The sequence below is a fragment of the Mastigoproctus giganteus genome, chromosome 4 (assembly GCF_048544385.1).
Source record: "Mastigoproctus giganteus isolate SK-2022 chromosome 4, ASM4854438v1, whole genome shotgun sequence".
In the NCBI taxonomy this organism is placed as follows: Eukaryota; Metazoa; Arthropoda; class Arachnida; order Uropygi; family Thelyphonidae; genus Mastigoproctus; species Mastigoproctus giganteus.
This window is the reverse complement of record NC_143578.1, coordinates 192,797,361-192,814,239: the sequence shown is the minus strand read 5'-3', so window position 1 is coordinate 192,814,239 and position 16,879 is coordinate 192,797,361. Positions and strand designations below refer to the sequence as shown.

General features: G+C 34.0%; 1 protein-coding gene across 1 annotated transcript in view; it reads left to right on the top strand.

Moving 5' to 3' along the window:
* The window catches only part of LOC150087289 (beta-catenin-like protein 1), a 233,417-nt gene that overhangs the window by 35,982 nt on the left and 180,556 nt on the right, over window positions 1-16,879 (top strand). Inside the window, exon 4 of the mRNA XM_090371950.1 lies at window positions 4,410-4,516. Within this exon, the coding sequence (XP_090228076.1) occupies window positions 4,410-4,516 (107 nt within the window). The remainder of the gene's footprint in view (window positions 1-4,409; window positions 4,517-16,879) is intronic.

Sequence of the window (16,879 nt, the reverse complement as noted above, 5' to 3'; positions counted from 1 at the left end):
TTGCTATTTTTGCTTATTAGAATTGCTGTTTAATAATAATAGGATTAAAATTCAATTTGCAAACATGATCACAATGACCGGTGCTTACTACATATCATATTCTGTTATGGAGAAGCCATCATAAAGTGATTTGATCATACAGTGAACCATTCGTAAAGCAGGGGTCCATTGTTACTAATCTCAATTTTTATGCTATGATACTGAACTGCCATCATCAGTCCATCTAGAAAGAATGTTTAGTGCTACAGGGATGTTATTTCAAGACAGAGGAAAATTATCTGATGCAAATTTTGAAATGTAGGTGTTAGTGAAATTTAAAAAATATTTTAGATAAAACATTTCACATGGTTCTCTAGCAATATTTATACTCTTTATTTAAAAAAAAAAAAAAAAAAAAAAAATTTAGTGTTAGAATAGAGGAATATTTAAGGAAAAAATACTTGAAAGTAGCATCAGTTACTTTTCATGAACTAACTTAATGAGCTACTTTACTTAACTCAACTTAATTACTTTTATCAACCAAATAACTTAGTTTTTAAAAAGGAATTTACTCATTTCTGATTTAATGGTTTTAGTGAGACACATTTATACTAATTTTTATAATATATTAACGTCTATATTTCTTGCTATTTATTTTAACTTATCACAGTAGTCATAGTCTGAGGATGCATGGTTATATTATTAAAATTTGCATGTATGTCAGTTGCTTTAAATTGTTTGTTGAAGTGTTAAATGCTGAAAACTGTTTAATATCATATAAAACTATGTTGAAAAAACCATGTGTTTTGTACTAACATGCTCTTTTAAGCCTTAGTTGGCATGTATTGACAGTATGTATTGAATGTGAATGTACTGTTAATTAAATGTTAAATGACTAAATACACTGTTTACATGGTTGGTGGTAAGAGGAGAAAGTTCAGTTATTGGATGTAAAAGAATAATCTGTTTTTTTTTAATGCTTAAAAAAAAAGCTTGTTCTTTTTTGTCACACATTGGAATAATGCTGTTTACTTATCAGATGATTGAAACACCATTGAATGATCATGCATTATCAGCTTCTGAGTATGGATTATCTTCCTGCATTGTTCAAACCTCAACTCAGATTGGTAATGTGCATTGACATACACTGTCAGCCTTAATAAATGTTATAACTGTTGAAATATTTTTGAGGTTTTTAACAGTTTAAGGTGTAATTGCATTTTCATGAGCTGTGTCTGTGAATACAGTGAGTATATTTCAAATGAAAAATATTTGTAAGAAAGCTGAAGTGTTTTTGCTTAAAGGGGAGAAAATTTGATTGAAGGACGTTTAATTGTTGTGTAGGACTATTCAAACACTTAATCACAGCTTTTCGGTATTTTAAAGCCATGTGTTACATAAAGCATAGGTACTCTTTCTGATATGTGAAAAATTTTCACAAAATTTGAAAATTAATTGTAAACCTATCTAAACTCAATTTCATTTGATCACAGCTATTTGATATTTTAACTGATGAGATAAAGTAAAGTGCAGCCATTATCAACCCACTGCAGGATGGAAGCCTCTCAACAATTTATGCTGAGGGAAAATGGACCATAATCTGCCACGCTGGTCCAGTGCGGGTTGGCAGATCGACCGTATTCAGCAGTCAGGGGCTTGAACTCCGGTCTACTCAAAGAGCGTGTGCTACTGCACTCCCGCTCCTGCCCACTCGGCTACGGGGGCCACCGTAGCCGAGTGGGCAGGAGCCACTGTAGCCACTGATGAGATACTGGAGCAATAAAACTTATTCATCCTCATCACATTAACTTTTTTTATTATTAGTCGTAATGTTAAATCAGATAATGGGAGGAGTAGCTTGAATTAGTGAAAAGTCCAAATTGCAGAATATAATAATTAGTAAATATTATAGTTGTAGTTCATAAAAACCCAGCAAATCTATTCACAGTTCAGCAACATAAATTAACTTAAATAGTATTAGGGCACAAATATGATAAAGAAATTTAAGAAAATGTTTCTTAAATGGCAGAACACAAATGGCATGATTTTTTTTTTTTTGAAACAAATTTTAATTAATATGTTGAATGTTTAATATGTTAATATGTCTAACTATTAATTTAATCATATACAGATGGATCTCCAATTGTATTGTCTTTTTTGAAGAAATTAAGTTTTCTGTTTCTTTTTTTAATACTGTTTCATGGTCTGAATTTATTTTAAAGCATAAAAATATATTTTTTTGAATTCCCCATCAGAATTAGCAAATTTAATAGGAATGACAAGGCAATTTTTGGCTTTATGTAATTTTACTTCTACTTTATTTTCTTCCTTGCTTCTTATTTCGCCTATAGATCCCCCCCCCCTTTGAACTGTGTTACCATGGATTCTTATATTACCATATGATGTTAAGCCTAATTTTTATCATCTAGCCACATTCTTACATCCATCGCCAAATTAATATCCTTTTCATGATTGTTTTTCTTTGATTCCATTTGAATTGCTGAGAACATTGTGGTTTAATATTGTACTTCCCATGTTGTGTTTGTCTGTGGATGAAGGAAACCTTTTCATTTTTGAAGCAAAAATATGTTGATACTGTCTTGGGATGCTGTAGAAATTTATTCTTTCAAGTCTCCTAGTAATGGAGTGTCTTGAAAGCTTAGAACAGTGTTTCCCAAACTGTGTTCCGTGAAACACTAGTGTTTCGTGAGATGTGAACAAGTGTTCTGTGAAAAATCGTAATTAATAATTTAAAAAAATAAAATAAATTTTGCATATTTGTAGCGTACACCACTTTTGTGTCATAATTTTTAACATTATTTTAATTTTTTTTGGTTATTAATATACTGGCATAGACTAATACTCAAATAGACTGTGGACCACTTTATTTTGGCGTGCTTTTGCATAGAGAAATATGCGTAGAGGTATAGTAATATGTCAGCAACGCCGACCGGGCTAGCTGAGTGGGTAAAGTACCTGCCCGGCAACCCAAAGGTCGCGGGTTCGATTCCCGCCTCGGGCTTGGATCAAAGTACTGCAAAAACCTTGGGAGGTGCAATATGGCCACAGAAGCCGATGCGCCAACAACTACCAAATCAAAAAAAAAAAAAATGTCAGCAACGAAAAAGTAGCAATGTAGTGATCTAATATGCCATTTGTATGCGATTTAGCCTGAGTATACTGGGTTTGAAGGAGAGATGGAAGCGAACCGATATCATAACTAAACTCCTTCCTTGTATAAATTTTTTTGATAATTATCAGTATTTCGAAATATTATTAAAATAAATGATCATGGATTTGTGATTGAAAAAAGGAACTTTAAAACGAGAAGTAAGTACTTCTAAGTATTGCAACTGTGGTTGATGAAAACGAACACAATTTTGTCACTCTTCAAACTGAGGATGAACAATCGCAGCCTTTTGTTCCCCAAAAATCTGAAGTGAAAAAACAAGAACAAACTAATAAAAGACTAAAATGAAAGTATGATGCCAGTTATTTGACGTTCAGCGTTACATGCTGATGCACAGTGCATCGTATGTAATAAAATATTAGCAAACAGTTCTTTTTCTCCTGCCAAACTTGCATTTCGTAAGTGTTCCGTAAATATATTGTGAGGTGAAAAGTGTTCCATGACTAAAAAAGTTTGGAAAACACTGACTTAGAAAGTGTCCATGAGAACTGCAAATTGATTACAATGCAGATGAACAGCTTTTCATGTGTAGAAATGTTTTCTTCACTTGAAAGCAATAGCTGCACATTTTGTTTAGTGTTATTGTACATACTTTCCTACAAACTGACAGCAGGATCACCTGGACTTGTTTTTATTGCTGCATGCCAGAGTGATACAGTTATGGTGATACTTGGTCATATGCATTATTGCAACTTATAGGCATAATTTCTTTTGTAGAATTAAATAATTTTTGGAGGTGATAGTTTCAGTGAATATCATTTTATAGTCATATATTTATTGACAATCTGATTCAATTTCAGATCAGTTATAACTAGAAAAAAAAAACACTGATGGTAGAAAGTAAAAAATGGTATTTTATAGTTGGATGAGATAAAGTAATGTTTTTAGTGGTTTTGCTTTTCATTTTCATTGTTGTTATACTTCTTTTAAGGTTATGTTGTAAGAATCAATTAGTACCATCCAGAACAATAAAGGATGAGGAACTGGTTGTATGCAATGATTAGATTGGGCTTAGAGCTGATTACGATTGGGTGACATATGCTTTGTTGTTTCGAACAGGTCTAATCAATTTTCACAATATAACCTTAAACGGCTGATGCAAAAGAGAATAATCTTGCTTTGATAATGACCACCTATATGGGGATCCCATTTTTATCATACATTAAAACTTTCTTCTGTAAGAAGTTTATATGGAATTTTTGTGCAATTTTTATATTAATAATTCATCGTTATGTTATAGGGTGAAGTTTTGGATGAAGCAAATTTAAAAAGACTAATATTATCTTTTGAGAAGAAAGTACTTAAAAATCAGGAATTGCGTATTAAGTTTCCTGACCTTCCAGAGAGGTAACTATATTTACTTCATTAAGCAATGAAGGAATAAGATTTTTGATTGCAAAAAAAAAAAAAAAAAAAAAACCTGAAAATAATGTAGATTTGTAAATTTTATGTGCTTTATTTCTGAATTAGAATTATAAAATCATAAACATTTTGAAATGCATTTAATTTGTTTTATTGACAAAGAACTGGCCACAAAAATGAGTGATTCTATAGTTTTATGAAATATGAAATTTTAATGTAGAATAATTAATTTGTATAACAGTGGGGAAATATTCAATATGGGGTCAGTTGTCCTTGGTTTTGTCAACACCCCCCTCCCCCAACCTACCTACCTTTCCATCAGCATTGGGCAAAAGGAAACTATTCATCTGCTCACCACACCTTGCTGTCCAACTGTAGTGTTGTACAACAAATGGCTGGCGTAATGGTCTAAAAAATATATGGTACCAGATGAGATGCAGATGTCTGTGAACTGCAGTGAGAAAGGGATGTCGTGTCGGCTACTTGCTCTGACATTCTATCCACTGGAGACTAAATTGAATAGTCCTTCTGCAAAGTGTTCAGGGCCATCTTACCTTATGCTTTATAGTCATGTGCACCACCATGACCATCTTTTACTGCTGTAGTTGTCTCTCTCAGCCCATTCAGCCACCACTAATTTTTCACTAGAGGTTTTCCACAAGCTGGTTTTTTTTATTTGGCACAGAACTGGCCCTTGTCTGAAACTCGATACACAGTGCACTAGATTTGCTGTATCAGAAATGGACTCTCTCCCCCCTCCCCACCCATACATATCAACAGTCATAACTCTTTGAAGGTCCATCATAGTGGCCCCTTGCCATTCTTGTCACACATAACACTGTGTGCCAGATATGCTTATACAGTACTTGGGCATGAACTGTTAAATGGCTAAAAAAAAAAAAAAAAAAAATTCTGGTGCATTAGTCCAATTGTTTCCATTAGATTTAGGTGATCCTATTTGAATGTCCTCTCAGATTTTATTTCCAATTTTTATGAAGGGGAAATTTCCTATTTGTAAGAATTCTTTGGTGAATAAATTGCATACTGAACCATCAAAACGTTTTGGAAAATTCATTCATTCATTATGCAAATAACTTGTTGCAACACACATGGGTTTGGAAGGCAAGTCTGCTATTTCAAACACTGTTATTTGTGGACCAACATATGAATTTATTCAATGGAGGTACAGTTGGATATCATTCTCTTGAATTTATCCAGTGCATTTGACTTGGCATTACCAGAGAAATTGATAAATGATATCAGTATGGCCATAAGGGATCAAGCACTGGGATGGATACAAAGTTATTTGTGGGAAAAGTCTATGAGGAGCTCATATAGAATAAGTGTGTTGAATCATTTTTAACCCAAAGTTGGTATTCCATTCCTTAAGATTCCTCTCCTGCAGGTTTTTTTTTTTTTTTTTTTATTGTTTCGGAATAATTTAAACATAATAAAAGTGACATGCAAACTATGAAAATTCTGCAGAATGAATTTGCATTCCAGTTAAAGGAGTTTTTGGACATAAACCATCCACAATAAATACCATAAAACAGATTGTGAAGAAGTTCGAAGTGGGAACAGTGCTCAGTCTTCCAAAACCAGGCAGTCCTTTTATCTCAAAGAAATCTGCTAATTTGAAACTTGTAAGAAGAGGATATCAAAAAGAAGTCCGAAAAAATTGCAAAGGAATCGAAGTTTGGAACTTAAAATACCTAAAACAAGCATAAGTAGAATCACAAAGGAACTTTAAAGAAATATAAGGTTTATCTTCCCATGTTGCTGCAAAGTTTGAATGAGGATAACCCCAATGGAAGATTGGAATTTGCCAAACTGTTTCTGGCCATGAGTATTACAAACACTCATTGACAATGTTGGAAGCTGTATTTAAACTAGATGGAACTATTAATCACCATGAATGTGTTTATTACTCTCTTAATAGCCCCAGCTTATTGTTTAACAGTGATGGAAACATTCCTGGTTTGGCAGTTTAGGCTAAAATTTGGACAGGTGTTCTCAGACCTTTTTTTTCTTTGAAGAAACCATGACAGGAAAAAGCTACCTTAGACTGCTAAAAGACAAAATGGTTCCATTAATGCCGTCCAAAATCAGTTTTCGGCACTGCATTTTTTAAATGCAGGATGGAACTCTAGCTCACTATGCAAAAATTGTCCATAAATTCTTAGACAAAAAGTTTGCTTTACAGATATATGAATTGGACACTGGGATTCCAGTGAATGGTCACTGTGTTCCCCAGATTTTACACCTTGTGATTACTTTCTCTCGGGATTCTTAAAGGATAAAGTATTTAGTAATAAGCACGGGTCTCTTCTGGAGCTTTAGCAGTCAACAGTTATAGAATTTGAGAACATTTCTAAGGCTACAATTTTGTAGAAAACTTACAGTTTTCTACAAAACAGTTTTACATCTGCAGAACAGATGTAGAAAAAAAAAAATTTTTTTTTTTGTTTTGAGTTTATGTATGGCTTTTCTATTTTTCTCTCTCTCTCTCTCTCTCTCTCTATATATATATATATAGAGAGAGAGAGAGAGAGAGAGAGAGAGAGAATGTATGTATATAGTAGTAATATATAACAGTTAAGAAGCAAAATAAGCAGAAAAAGGAAAATAAAAAAGTTATAGTATGTCTAATGCTCCAAAACACGCAGTGCAGCAGTAGAGGAAGCAAAAGGATATAAATAATGTGTGGTTTGTAGAATAAATAGTGTGTGTGAAAATGGAAATGAAAAGTACACAAGGTGCCAGAACTAAGAAGTTTAAGGGATAGTGGAAGTGAAGTAGTGGTTAACCTAGTGGAAAAATGAACTGGGACTAAGAAAAAAAAAGAGAAAAAAAAAAAGAATATACAGCAGGCCCCTGTTATAACGCGGTTTGCTTTACGCTGATTCGCTATAAACTGTTCTTATATTACAACTCATATCTGACTATAACACTGTCACAGATCACTATAATGCTCTTTTACAGATTGCATTTTTGGCATATTTAATGAAATCGTTTCATTTGATGGAGTCGATAGCTTGAAAATGAATAGCAAAACAGCATTAGAACGCTTCCCATGCTCAGTGAAATTTTCTTGCACGCTAATTTAATTGCAATACAGTCACTTGTTATGTAGTTTCGAGTTCAACATTTTAAAAAATGATCAAGTATATTGCTTGAAATATTTGGTTATATGCATTTATTCGAAGTCTAGTCATCACTCAGTACCACATTAGACATTGTGTGTATCGGACAGTTTACTTGAACATTGTATCGTAATTAATGCAACCAACGCAGTTACATTTTTGAAGAGTTAATAATGGCCGATAAGAATGAAAAAGCAACGTCTGGGCACAGTACGAAGATTATAAATGTAAGAAAAAGACTGAATTTGAAAATTAAATTAGACGTTTTGAAGCGAATCGATTCCCGTCAGCGACAAGCGGATGTGTGCTGTAATTTAGGACTTGCAAGTTTAACTGTAAGAACAATTATAAAAAAATAAAGAATTAATTTTAGCAGCTGGAAGATAACTGTTCCACTGCAAGCAACTAGGGCTAGGCCGGCTATTAGGATTGAAATTGAAAAGTCTTTTAACTAATTTTATTGAAGATAGTCTAAATGCAGAATTCAGTTAAGTTAAATATTATAAAAAAAAGAGAGAGAGAGAGAGAGAGAGAGAGAGAGAGAGAGAGAGAGAGAGAGAGATTAGCCAATATGATGATCTGAAGAAAACTCACCTAAAAAAAAAAATGTGGAACCATTTAAAACTGGTAAGGGCTGGTCGAATAGATTTAAAATCTAGGGAGAAGCCGCAGGTGCAGATCAAGGAGCCGAAACTTTCAAAAAAGAATTTGTTAAAATTATTGAAGAGGGGTATTGTGTGTTATACTTCTCAACAAGTTTATAACATAGATGAAGCAGGACTTTTGTGGAAATGAATGCCTAAAAGAAGTTTCATATTGAAAGAAGCAAAAAACATGCCAGGTTTCAAAGCGGCGAAGGATCAGGTGACTTTATTGTTGGGTGGTAACGCTGCGGATGATTTAAAATTAATACCCCTTTTAGTTTATTTAGAAGAGAGCCAAAGTTCAACCCAAAATCAACACATTTTTCATGATTAAATTCATCAATTAAATTAAATCAATTTAGATCAATTAAATTCATGATTTTAATTGGAATTTTAAGTTTAATTTTGATATATAAGTAGTTACCACATAATTATATACGTATGTAATGCAGAATATTTTATATGTACAAATATTTGAATATTAAATATTTTGACCGACATTTGTGCATCTTTTCACTACCGTTTATTATTGATTAGAAAATATCCTATGGCACCAATCGCAACTTACAAATGCATATGTTATTTGTTACCTTACGGGAACGGAGCTCGCTTACCTCGGATTCACTTAGCACTCTGTTTTTCCGGAACAAATTATTAGCGTTAAGCGGGGGTCACCTGTACAAGTAAATAAATAAATAAATACACTATATTCAGATATGGGAGGGCAATTTTACAACAGGCTGAATCAGGAGATGGCAGATATGCAAAATCTTGAATATAGTAGATGAAAATATGATACATATCCAGGAAATTCATCAGAGGGTCTACTCCTGACCATGTATCAGGCACTGCGTTTCCAAACTTGTCTGTAGTATTAGAAAAAGGGGAGCAAATATGCGGCCTTTTATCATAATACTAGTAGACAAAGTAGTCCCTGCGCAGTGTAAAAAATGTAAATTAAAATAAATACAAATTTACAAAAGTGTAATGTGGAATATAATACAAATGTATGTGAAGTGTTGGAAGGAGTGAAAGGTAATTAAAAAGTATAGACAAGCAAATGGAAAGTTCTAGGGAAGGGAAGAAAAGATCTTCAAAAGAAGGCAAACAGCGATAGGATTGAGGATAGATGGAGTGTTCATATCGTATCATACGAACACTCCATCTATCCTCAATCCTATCACTATTTTTGCCTTCTTTTGAACATCTTTTCTCATTATTATACTTTTTCATTACTTTTCACCCCTTCTGCACTTCACATACATTTGTATTATATTCCACATTACACTTTTGTAAATTTGTATTTATTTTAATTTACATTTTTTAAACTGCGTAGGGACTACCTTGTCTACTAGTATTATAATAAAAGGCTGCATATTTGCCCCCCTCTTTTTCTAATACTATAGAAAAGTTTGGAAACGCAGTACCTGATGAATTTCCTGCCTGTGTATTATATTTTCATCTACTATATTCAGCTTTTGCATATGTGACTTTGACCTCTTGCTAAAATTGCCCTCCCATATCTGAATATAGTGTTATTTATTTATTTACTTATATATTCCTTTTTTTTTTTTTTTTTTTTTTTTTTCAGTCCCAGTATTAGAAAAAGTGCATTTTTGCACTAGGTTTTTCAAATTCTTTCACCTGTTTAACCACTACTTCACTTTCTACTATCCCTTAAACTTCTCTTAGTTCTGGCACCTTGTGTCTTTTCATTTCCATTTTCACAGAGACTTTATTTATTCTACAAACCACACATTATTTATATATTAGATAGTATGAATCAGAGCTGTAATACTCAATACGTTCTACGTTTATAATAATTTTTGTAAAATAATAAGAGGAGTTTACCTCAATATAGTATGTAGAACACTTCCGTATGATACCCTCCAGAAATTAAAACGGGAAAAATGAAAAAATCGACAACTTACCAGTACATTAGAGTAAAATATAAATAATTAAAAAACCAATTTAACACAATTCAAATCAATTTAAAACAATTAAAAATCAAATTAACGCAATTAAAAGAATCTAACGAAAATATTCAAAACTATTTTCCTTCCTGAAGCTGACAACGCTTTTCGACCGTATGTCGTGATCACAGGAATGAAAATTACCGAATCTGGTTAAACCTGAAACTTAATAGTGATTTTTTGTCTTCGTGCATGCACTAAAGGTCCACATCGGAGATCAAATATGGCCACCGAACATTAACAGAATTCTCGTTAATTTAATTTCTATGGTTTCTGCAATTAATAGTCGCATATAATTACGTTGAACATTAAGTATTTTGGCCTCGTTAAATAAAAAAGTAGGCGCCTCCATAGCCAGGTGGGAAGGAGCAGCAGTGCATAGCACACGCTTCTTGATTAGACCGGGGTTCGAGCCCGTCACCACCAAATACGGAGGATGTGGAAAGGTTAAGGAATGACCACCGCATATACTGGAGCAATATGGCCTTAGTTGCTAATGCTCCTAAAAAACCAAAAACAACAACAACAAATAAAAAAGTATGTTTTTCGTTCATGGCATGAAAGGCTAATTGTGACACTGCTGAACGAGAAGTATGAACTGAGGCTTCGTGCTGATTTACACGAATATTAAGAGAAAATCGCGTCAAACCTTGGTAAGATGAGTCGCAATCACTGCAAGAAATGTTGTATACCAGATCATTAATCTTAAACAGGGGTTATTCCATTACCACAATAAACCAAATTAGGGTACAGGCTAAGGATAGGATACAAAATACTACACCAACCAACAATAGTAATATCAAAAAATACTTTATTTCTGAACAGTGGCACAAGCAGCTTAATAGATTCTTCAGATACCGAATTTAAAATTGTGGCCAGACCACTACAGAAACTGCACACTATACTGAACAATTGCTCGGTTCTTTCTGCATTTGCAACGCAAATTAATGATCTGGTATACAACATTTCTTGCGGTGATTGCGATTCGTCTTACCAAGGTTCGACGCGATTTTCTCTTAATATTCGTAAATCAACATGAAGCCTCAGTTCGTGCTTCTCATTCAGCAGCGTCAGAATTAGCCTTTCATGCCATTAACGAAAAACATACTTTTTTATTTAACGAGGCCAAAATATTTAATGTTCAACGTAATTATACGCGACTATTAATTGCAGAAATCGTAGAAATTAAATTACATGAGAATTCTGTTAATGTTCGGTGGCCATATTTGATCTCCAATGCGTGGACCTTTACGCGCATGCGCGAAGACAAATAATTACTATTTAAGTTTCAGTTTTAACCCGATTCGGTAATTTTCATTCCTGTGATCACGACATACGGTCGAAAAGCATTGTCAGCTTCAGGAAGGAAAATCGTTTTGAATATTTTCGTTAGATTCTTTTAATTGCGTTAATTTGATTTTTAATTGTTTTGAATTGATTTGAATTGTGTTAAATTGGTTTTTTAATTATTTAATTATTTATATTTTACTCTAATGTACCGGTAAGTTGTCGGTTTTTTTCCCGTTTTAATTTCTGGAGGGTATCATATGGAAGTGTTCTACGTACTATATTGAGGTAAACTTCTCTTATTATTTTACAAAAATTATTTATATATATATAGTAGAAATAATTTGCAATACCTGAATTATATGTAAAAACTACTGAAACTACAAATGGCTTATGTTGTTACCGATAGCATATATTGAGAGGTTCTAGCCCCAAGTTGACGTGCCTTTCAATGTAACCTTTATGCAGTAATGGCATCATGATACTCTTGATTTGTTATTATGTTAATTTTATATTAAGTATGACTTTGCTAGTTATGGTGGATATTTGGTTCCCTTTTTACGCTATGGTTGGTCACTAATATTGGGCTATATAGTTTAAAAATATTAATATAGAAACATCGTACATTTTTTTATATATATATAATGTGTGTGTGCATTTAATAGTAGTAGTAGCGGCATGTGATGCAAGAAAGCAAGTGTATGAGCTTATGCAGCATCAGCCAAAAAAAAAAATCACACCATTCCCTCCAAATGCCTGTCCAGTTCCTCCTTAAAATTATTTAACCTATCAACTTCCACAACGACAGATGGAAGTTTGTTCCAGCAATTAACCACCTGCTGGCTAAAGGCAAATTTTGGCACATCTATTCTACATCTGTCCTTTCAAATTCAGTGTGCTCAACCCATTCAAGGCCTTATACACCTCAATAAGATCACTGCGCAGGTGCCTAGTCTCCAGCCACTGCAATTTGCAGAACTTAAGCCTCTCTTGGTAAGAGGATCCCTTCATCCCCGTCACCAATCTTATTGCCCTTCTCTGTACACACTCAATTAAATCTACATCTTTCCTAAAATGAGGCCTCCAGACCTGTACGCAGTACTCAAGGCGTGGCCTGACCACTGCTTATACAGAGGGGCAATCACCTCCTTTTCCCTGCTAGCAAAATTCCTGTATATCATTGACAAAACCCCATGACCTGCCCTGGCAGCCTGTCTGCATTTCTCAGAAAACTTCATATCTGACTGCACAATTACTCCCAGGTCTTTTTCATTTTCCACCACCTTAAGTGTATTACCACACAGTTGGTACGTTTCGCTGGGGTTACTTCTACCCATATGCAGTACTTTGCATTTGTCAATGTTAAACTTCAGTTGCCACTTCTTAGCCCATCTGCCCAAATTTTCTAGATCCTGTTGCAGTAGCACACTGCCATTACTGTCATTAACAACCCTTCAACCTTTATCTTCTGCAAGCTTCAACATTAAGCCTGATATACCTTCATCAATATCATTGATAAATACACAAAACAACAGTGGACTCCACTAATAACATTAGTCCAAGAAGAGCAGCATCCATTGATTATCACCCTCTGTCTTCTCTCACTCAACCATCTTTTTATCCATTGTAGCAACTTCCCTTAATGCCATTCTGCTCTAATTTGTACAGTAGTCTTCCATGCGCAACAGTGTCAAAAGCTTTCCTGAAATCCAAGCATATGATATCAAAATTATTTTTTGATATCATATGCTTGAAAATTGTACACCTTAATCAGATCACCTCGCAGGTGTCTAGTCTCCAGATGCTGCAACTTGCAGAACTTAAGACTTCCTTGGTAAGAGTACCTACCCCTTTGTTCCTCTCACCAATCTTGTTGCCCTTCTCTGTACTTGTTCTAGCAACTCTACATCCTTCCCAATATGAGGCCTCCAGACCTGTACGCAGTACTCAAGGTGTGGCCTGACCATTGCTTTATACAAAAGGATAATTACCTCCTTGTCTCTGCTAGCAAAATTCCTATATATCATTGACAAAACTCAACGATCTGTTCTGGCAGCCTGTCTGTGCTGCTCAGAGAACTCCATATCAGACTGCACAATTACCTCCATGTCTTTTTCATTCTCCACCTCCCTGAGTGTAATACCACACAGTTGGTATGTTTCTCTTGGGTTACTGCCACTCATACGTAGTACTTTGCATTTGTCAATGTTAAACTTCAGTTGCCACTTCTCAGCCCATCAGACTAACTTTTGTAGTTCCTGTTGCAGTAGTATACTGTCCTTACTGTCATTAACAACCATGCCAACCTTTGTATCATCTGCAAACTTGGACATTAAGCCTGATATACCTTCATCGATATTATTGATAAATAGACAAAACAACAATGGGCCCAGCACTGAACCCTGGGAGATTCCACTAATAACATTAGTTCACATAGAGCAGCGTCCATTTATTACCACTCTCTGCCATCTCCCACCGAACCAACCCTTTATCCATTGCAGCAATTTGCTTTTAATGCCTTACCCACTCCAATTTGTACAGCAATATTTCATGTGCAATAGTATCAAAAGCTTTCCTGAAATCCAAGTGTATGATATCAAAATTATTTTTTGCATCCATTTCCTTTGTGACAACATCATAGTATTTAGTAGTAGTAGTGGCGATGCAAGAAAGCAAATATATGAGCTTATGCAGCATCAGCCAAAAAAAAAAAAAAAAAAAAATCACACCATTCCCTCCAAATGCCTGTCCAGTTCCTCCTTAAATTTATTCAACCTATCAACTTCCACAACGACAGATGGAAGTTTGTTCCAGCAATTAACCACCCGCTGGCTAAAGGCAAATTTCTGCACATCTATTCTACATCTGTCGTTTCTTAATTTGAATTTATGCCCCCTTAGGTTCGTAATCTGAACAAGTGGAAGGATTCCATCAGAATTCAGCATGCTGAACCCATTCAAGGCCTTATACACCTCAAGTCAAATTTGTCAGACGAGACTTCCCCTTAACAAACCCATTCTGTGTCTGAACTATTACTGCAGTCTTGTGTAGGTGATCCTGCATCACTTCTTTAACCAGTGACTCCATTATTTTCCCCAGAACAGAAGTTAAACTAACAGGTCTATAATTATTTGTCTTCCCCCTTTGTGAGTTGGGGATACATTTGCACATCTGCAGTCTATGGGGATCCTCCCCTAAATCTAAGGATGCTCTCATAATTAATTAATATAATATTTAATATATCAATAAAAATTAATATTTTTATTGATAAAATTATTAATAATTAATGAAATTAATAAAATTAATATTTTATTGATAAAATTATTAATAATTAATGAAATTAATATTTTTATTGATAAAATTATTAATAAAATAATTAATTAATAAAAATTAGATAAATTTTATAAATATGCGGGCAAATGGTATAGGGAAAGGAAGGTCTTTTTCATTTTCCACTGCTCCGAGTGTAGCACCATACAGTTATCCTGGAATTACTGCTACCCATATGCAGTACATTGACAAATGCAATGTTAAATTTCCACTGACATTTCTCAGCCCATTGACCCAATTTTACTAAATCTTGTTGCAGTAGCATACAGTCATTACTGTTGTTAGCCACCCTGCCGAACTTTATATCATCTGAAAACATTATACATTAAGCCTGATAAACCTTCATCAATATCTTTGATAAATATTCTAAACAGTGGGCCCAGCACTGAACGCTGGGGAACTACTCTAATAACGTCCACCAAGAGCAGTGCTCATTGATAACCACTTTGTCTTCTTCCACTTAACCATTCTTTTGTTCAAAGCAGTAACTTTCCTGTAATGCTAAATTTCTCCAGTTTATACAGCAGTCTTTTATGTGCAACAGTATCAAAAGCCTTCCTGAAATCCAGGTATTTGATATCAAAATTTATTTTTTTGCATCCAGTTCCTTGGTCACTGCATCATAATAACCCATCAGATTGATTAGACAAGACTGCCCCTTAACAAATCCATGCTGTGACTGCAGTTTAATTGCATTCCTGTCCAGATGGTCCTGCATTACTTCTTTAACTAGTGACTCCATTATTTTTCCTGAAACAGATAGATATTAAGCTATCAGGTCTATAATTACTCATGTCACCTTTTGATCCCCTTCTATGAATTTGGGATATATTCACACATATCCAGTCCATAAGAACCTCCCCTAAATTCAAGGAATATCAGTGGGCTGAATATAAGCTCTTAATGATTTTAGACTTCCAAGTGGCAACTTTATACGTTGTTCTTTTGAATGCTTACAAAAATCATCAGGAGCAAAATATGTATATATACAGGTAGTTCCCAACTTTACAAGTTCATTCATTCCTAGTGTGGGCTCATAAAGCGGGTATTTATCTTATAGATGTAATGTTAAAAACGGGTTACATTATTGACAATGAAATTTCACCATAGTAATGTTAATAAAGGTCAACAAAACAATAGTTTATGCTTAAATAATGATTTATTTATCCAAAGAAAGGAAAACAGACTTTAAAATCAGGCAAATTATATTAATAAAGAAATTATTTGTCATACAAATGTTAAAGAATGTTTATTCTTCATCATCGACACGCACACTCGTTAATGGTTCTTCACTCATTGTTGGTTTGTTGGAAGCACAAGGCGTTGTCTTCTTCAGAAATTCTTCAAGAGTCATTTGTTTCCAAGACTAGCAATTCCACAATAGCATGCATAAGTATTTTTTTAAATCTGTAGCAACTTTTCTAGTGTGCTCGAAATTTGAATCTTGTGACTCAGATCTCAATTGATTTTTCTATGTGGTCAAAAGCTTTGTCAACCCCTTGAGAGTGAAGGAACTAACAAGAGTTTCAGCTGGTAAATCTATCTCAGCTTCTTCACATTTTGCCATTCCAAGGAGGTCTTCATTTGTGAGCTCTCCATTGTGTGTTTGAAGCAGATCAGTAACGTCAGTTATAGAAACCTCAAGCTGCAATTGGTTAGCAGTATTAACGACCGCTTTTCATTTTGTACTAAATCTGTTATCAGTTTATTGATAATTTTGAAGAATTTCAAGAACTAGCAAATATCAACAAATATCAAGTATCAACAGAATCGAAAATATCAACATTAATTGCAATAAATAAATGCTAAACATTCATAAATATGGCATTTCAAATGCACGCACAGTAGTAATATATTGTATAGCTCTGCACACGCAGTTTGAAATGCTGTATTTATCAATGTTCAGCATTTATTTATTGCAATTAATGTTGATATTTTCGATTCTTTCAATACTTGATATTTGAAAAAAAA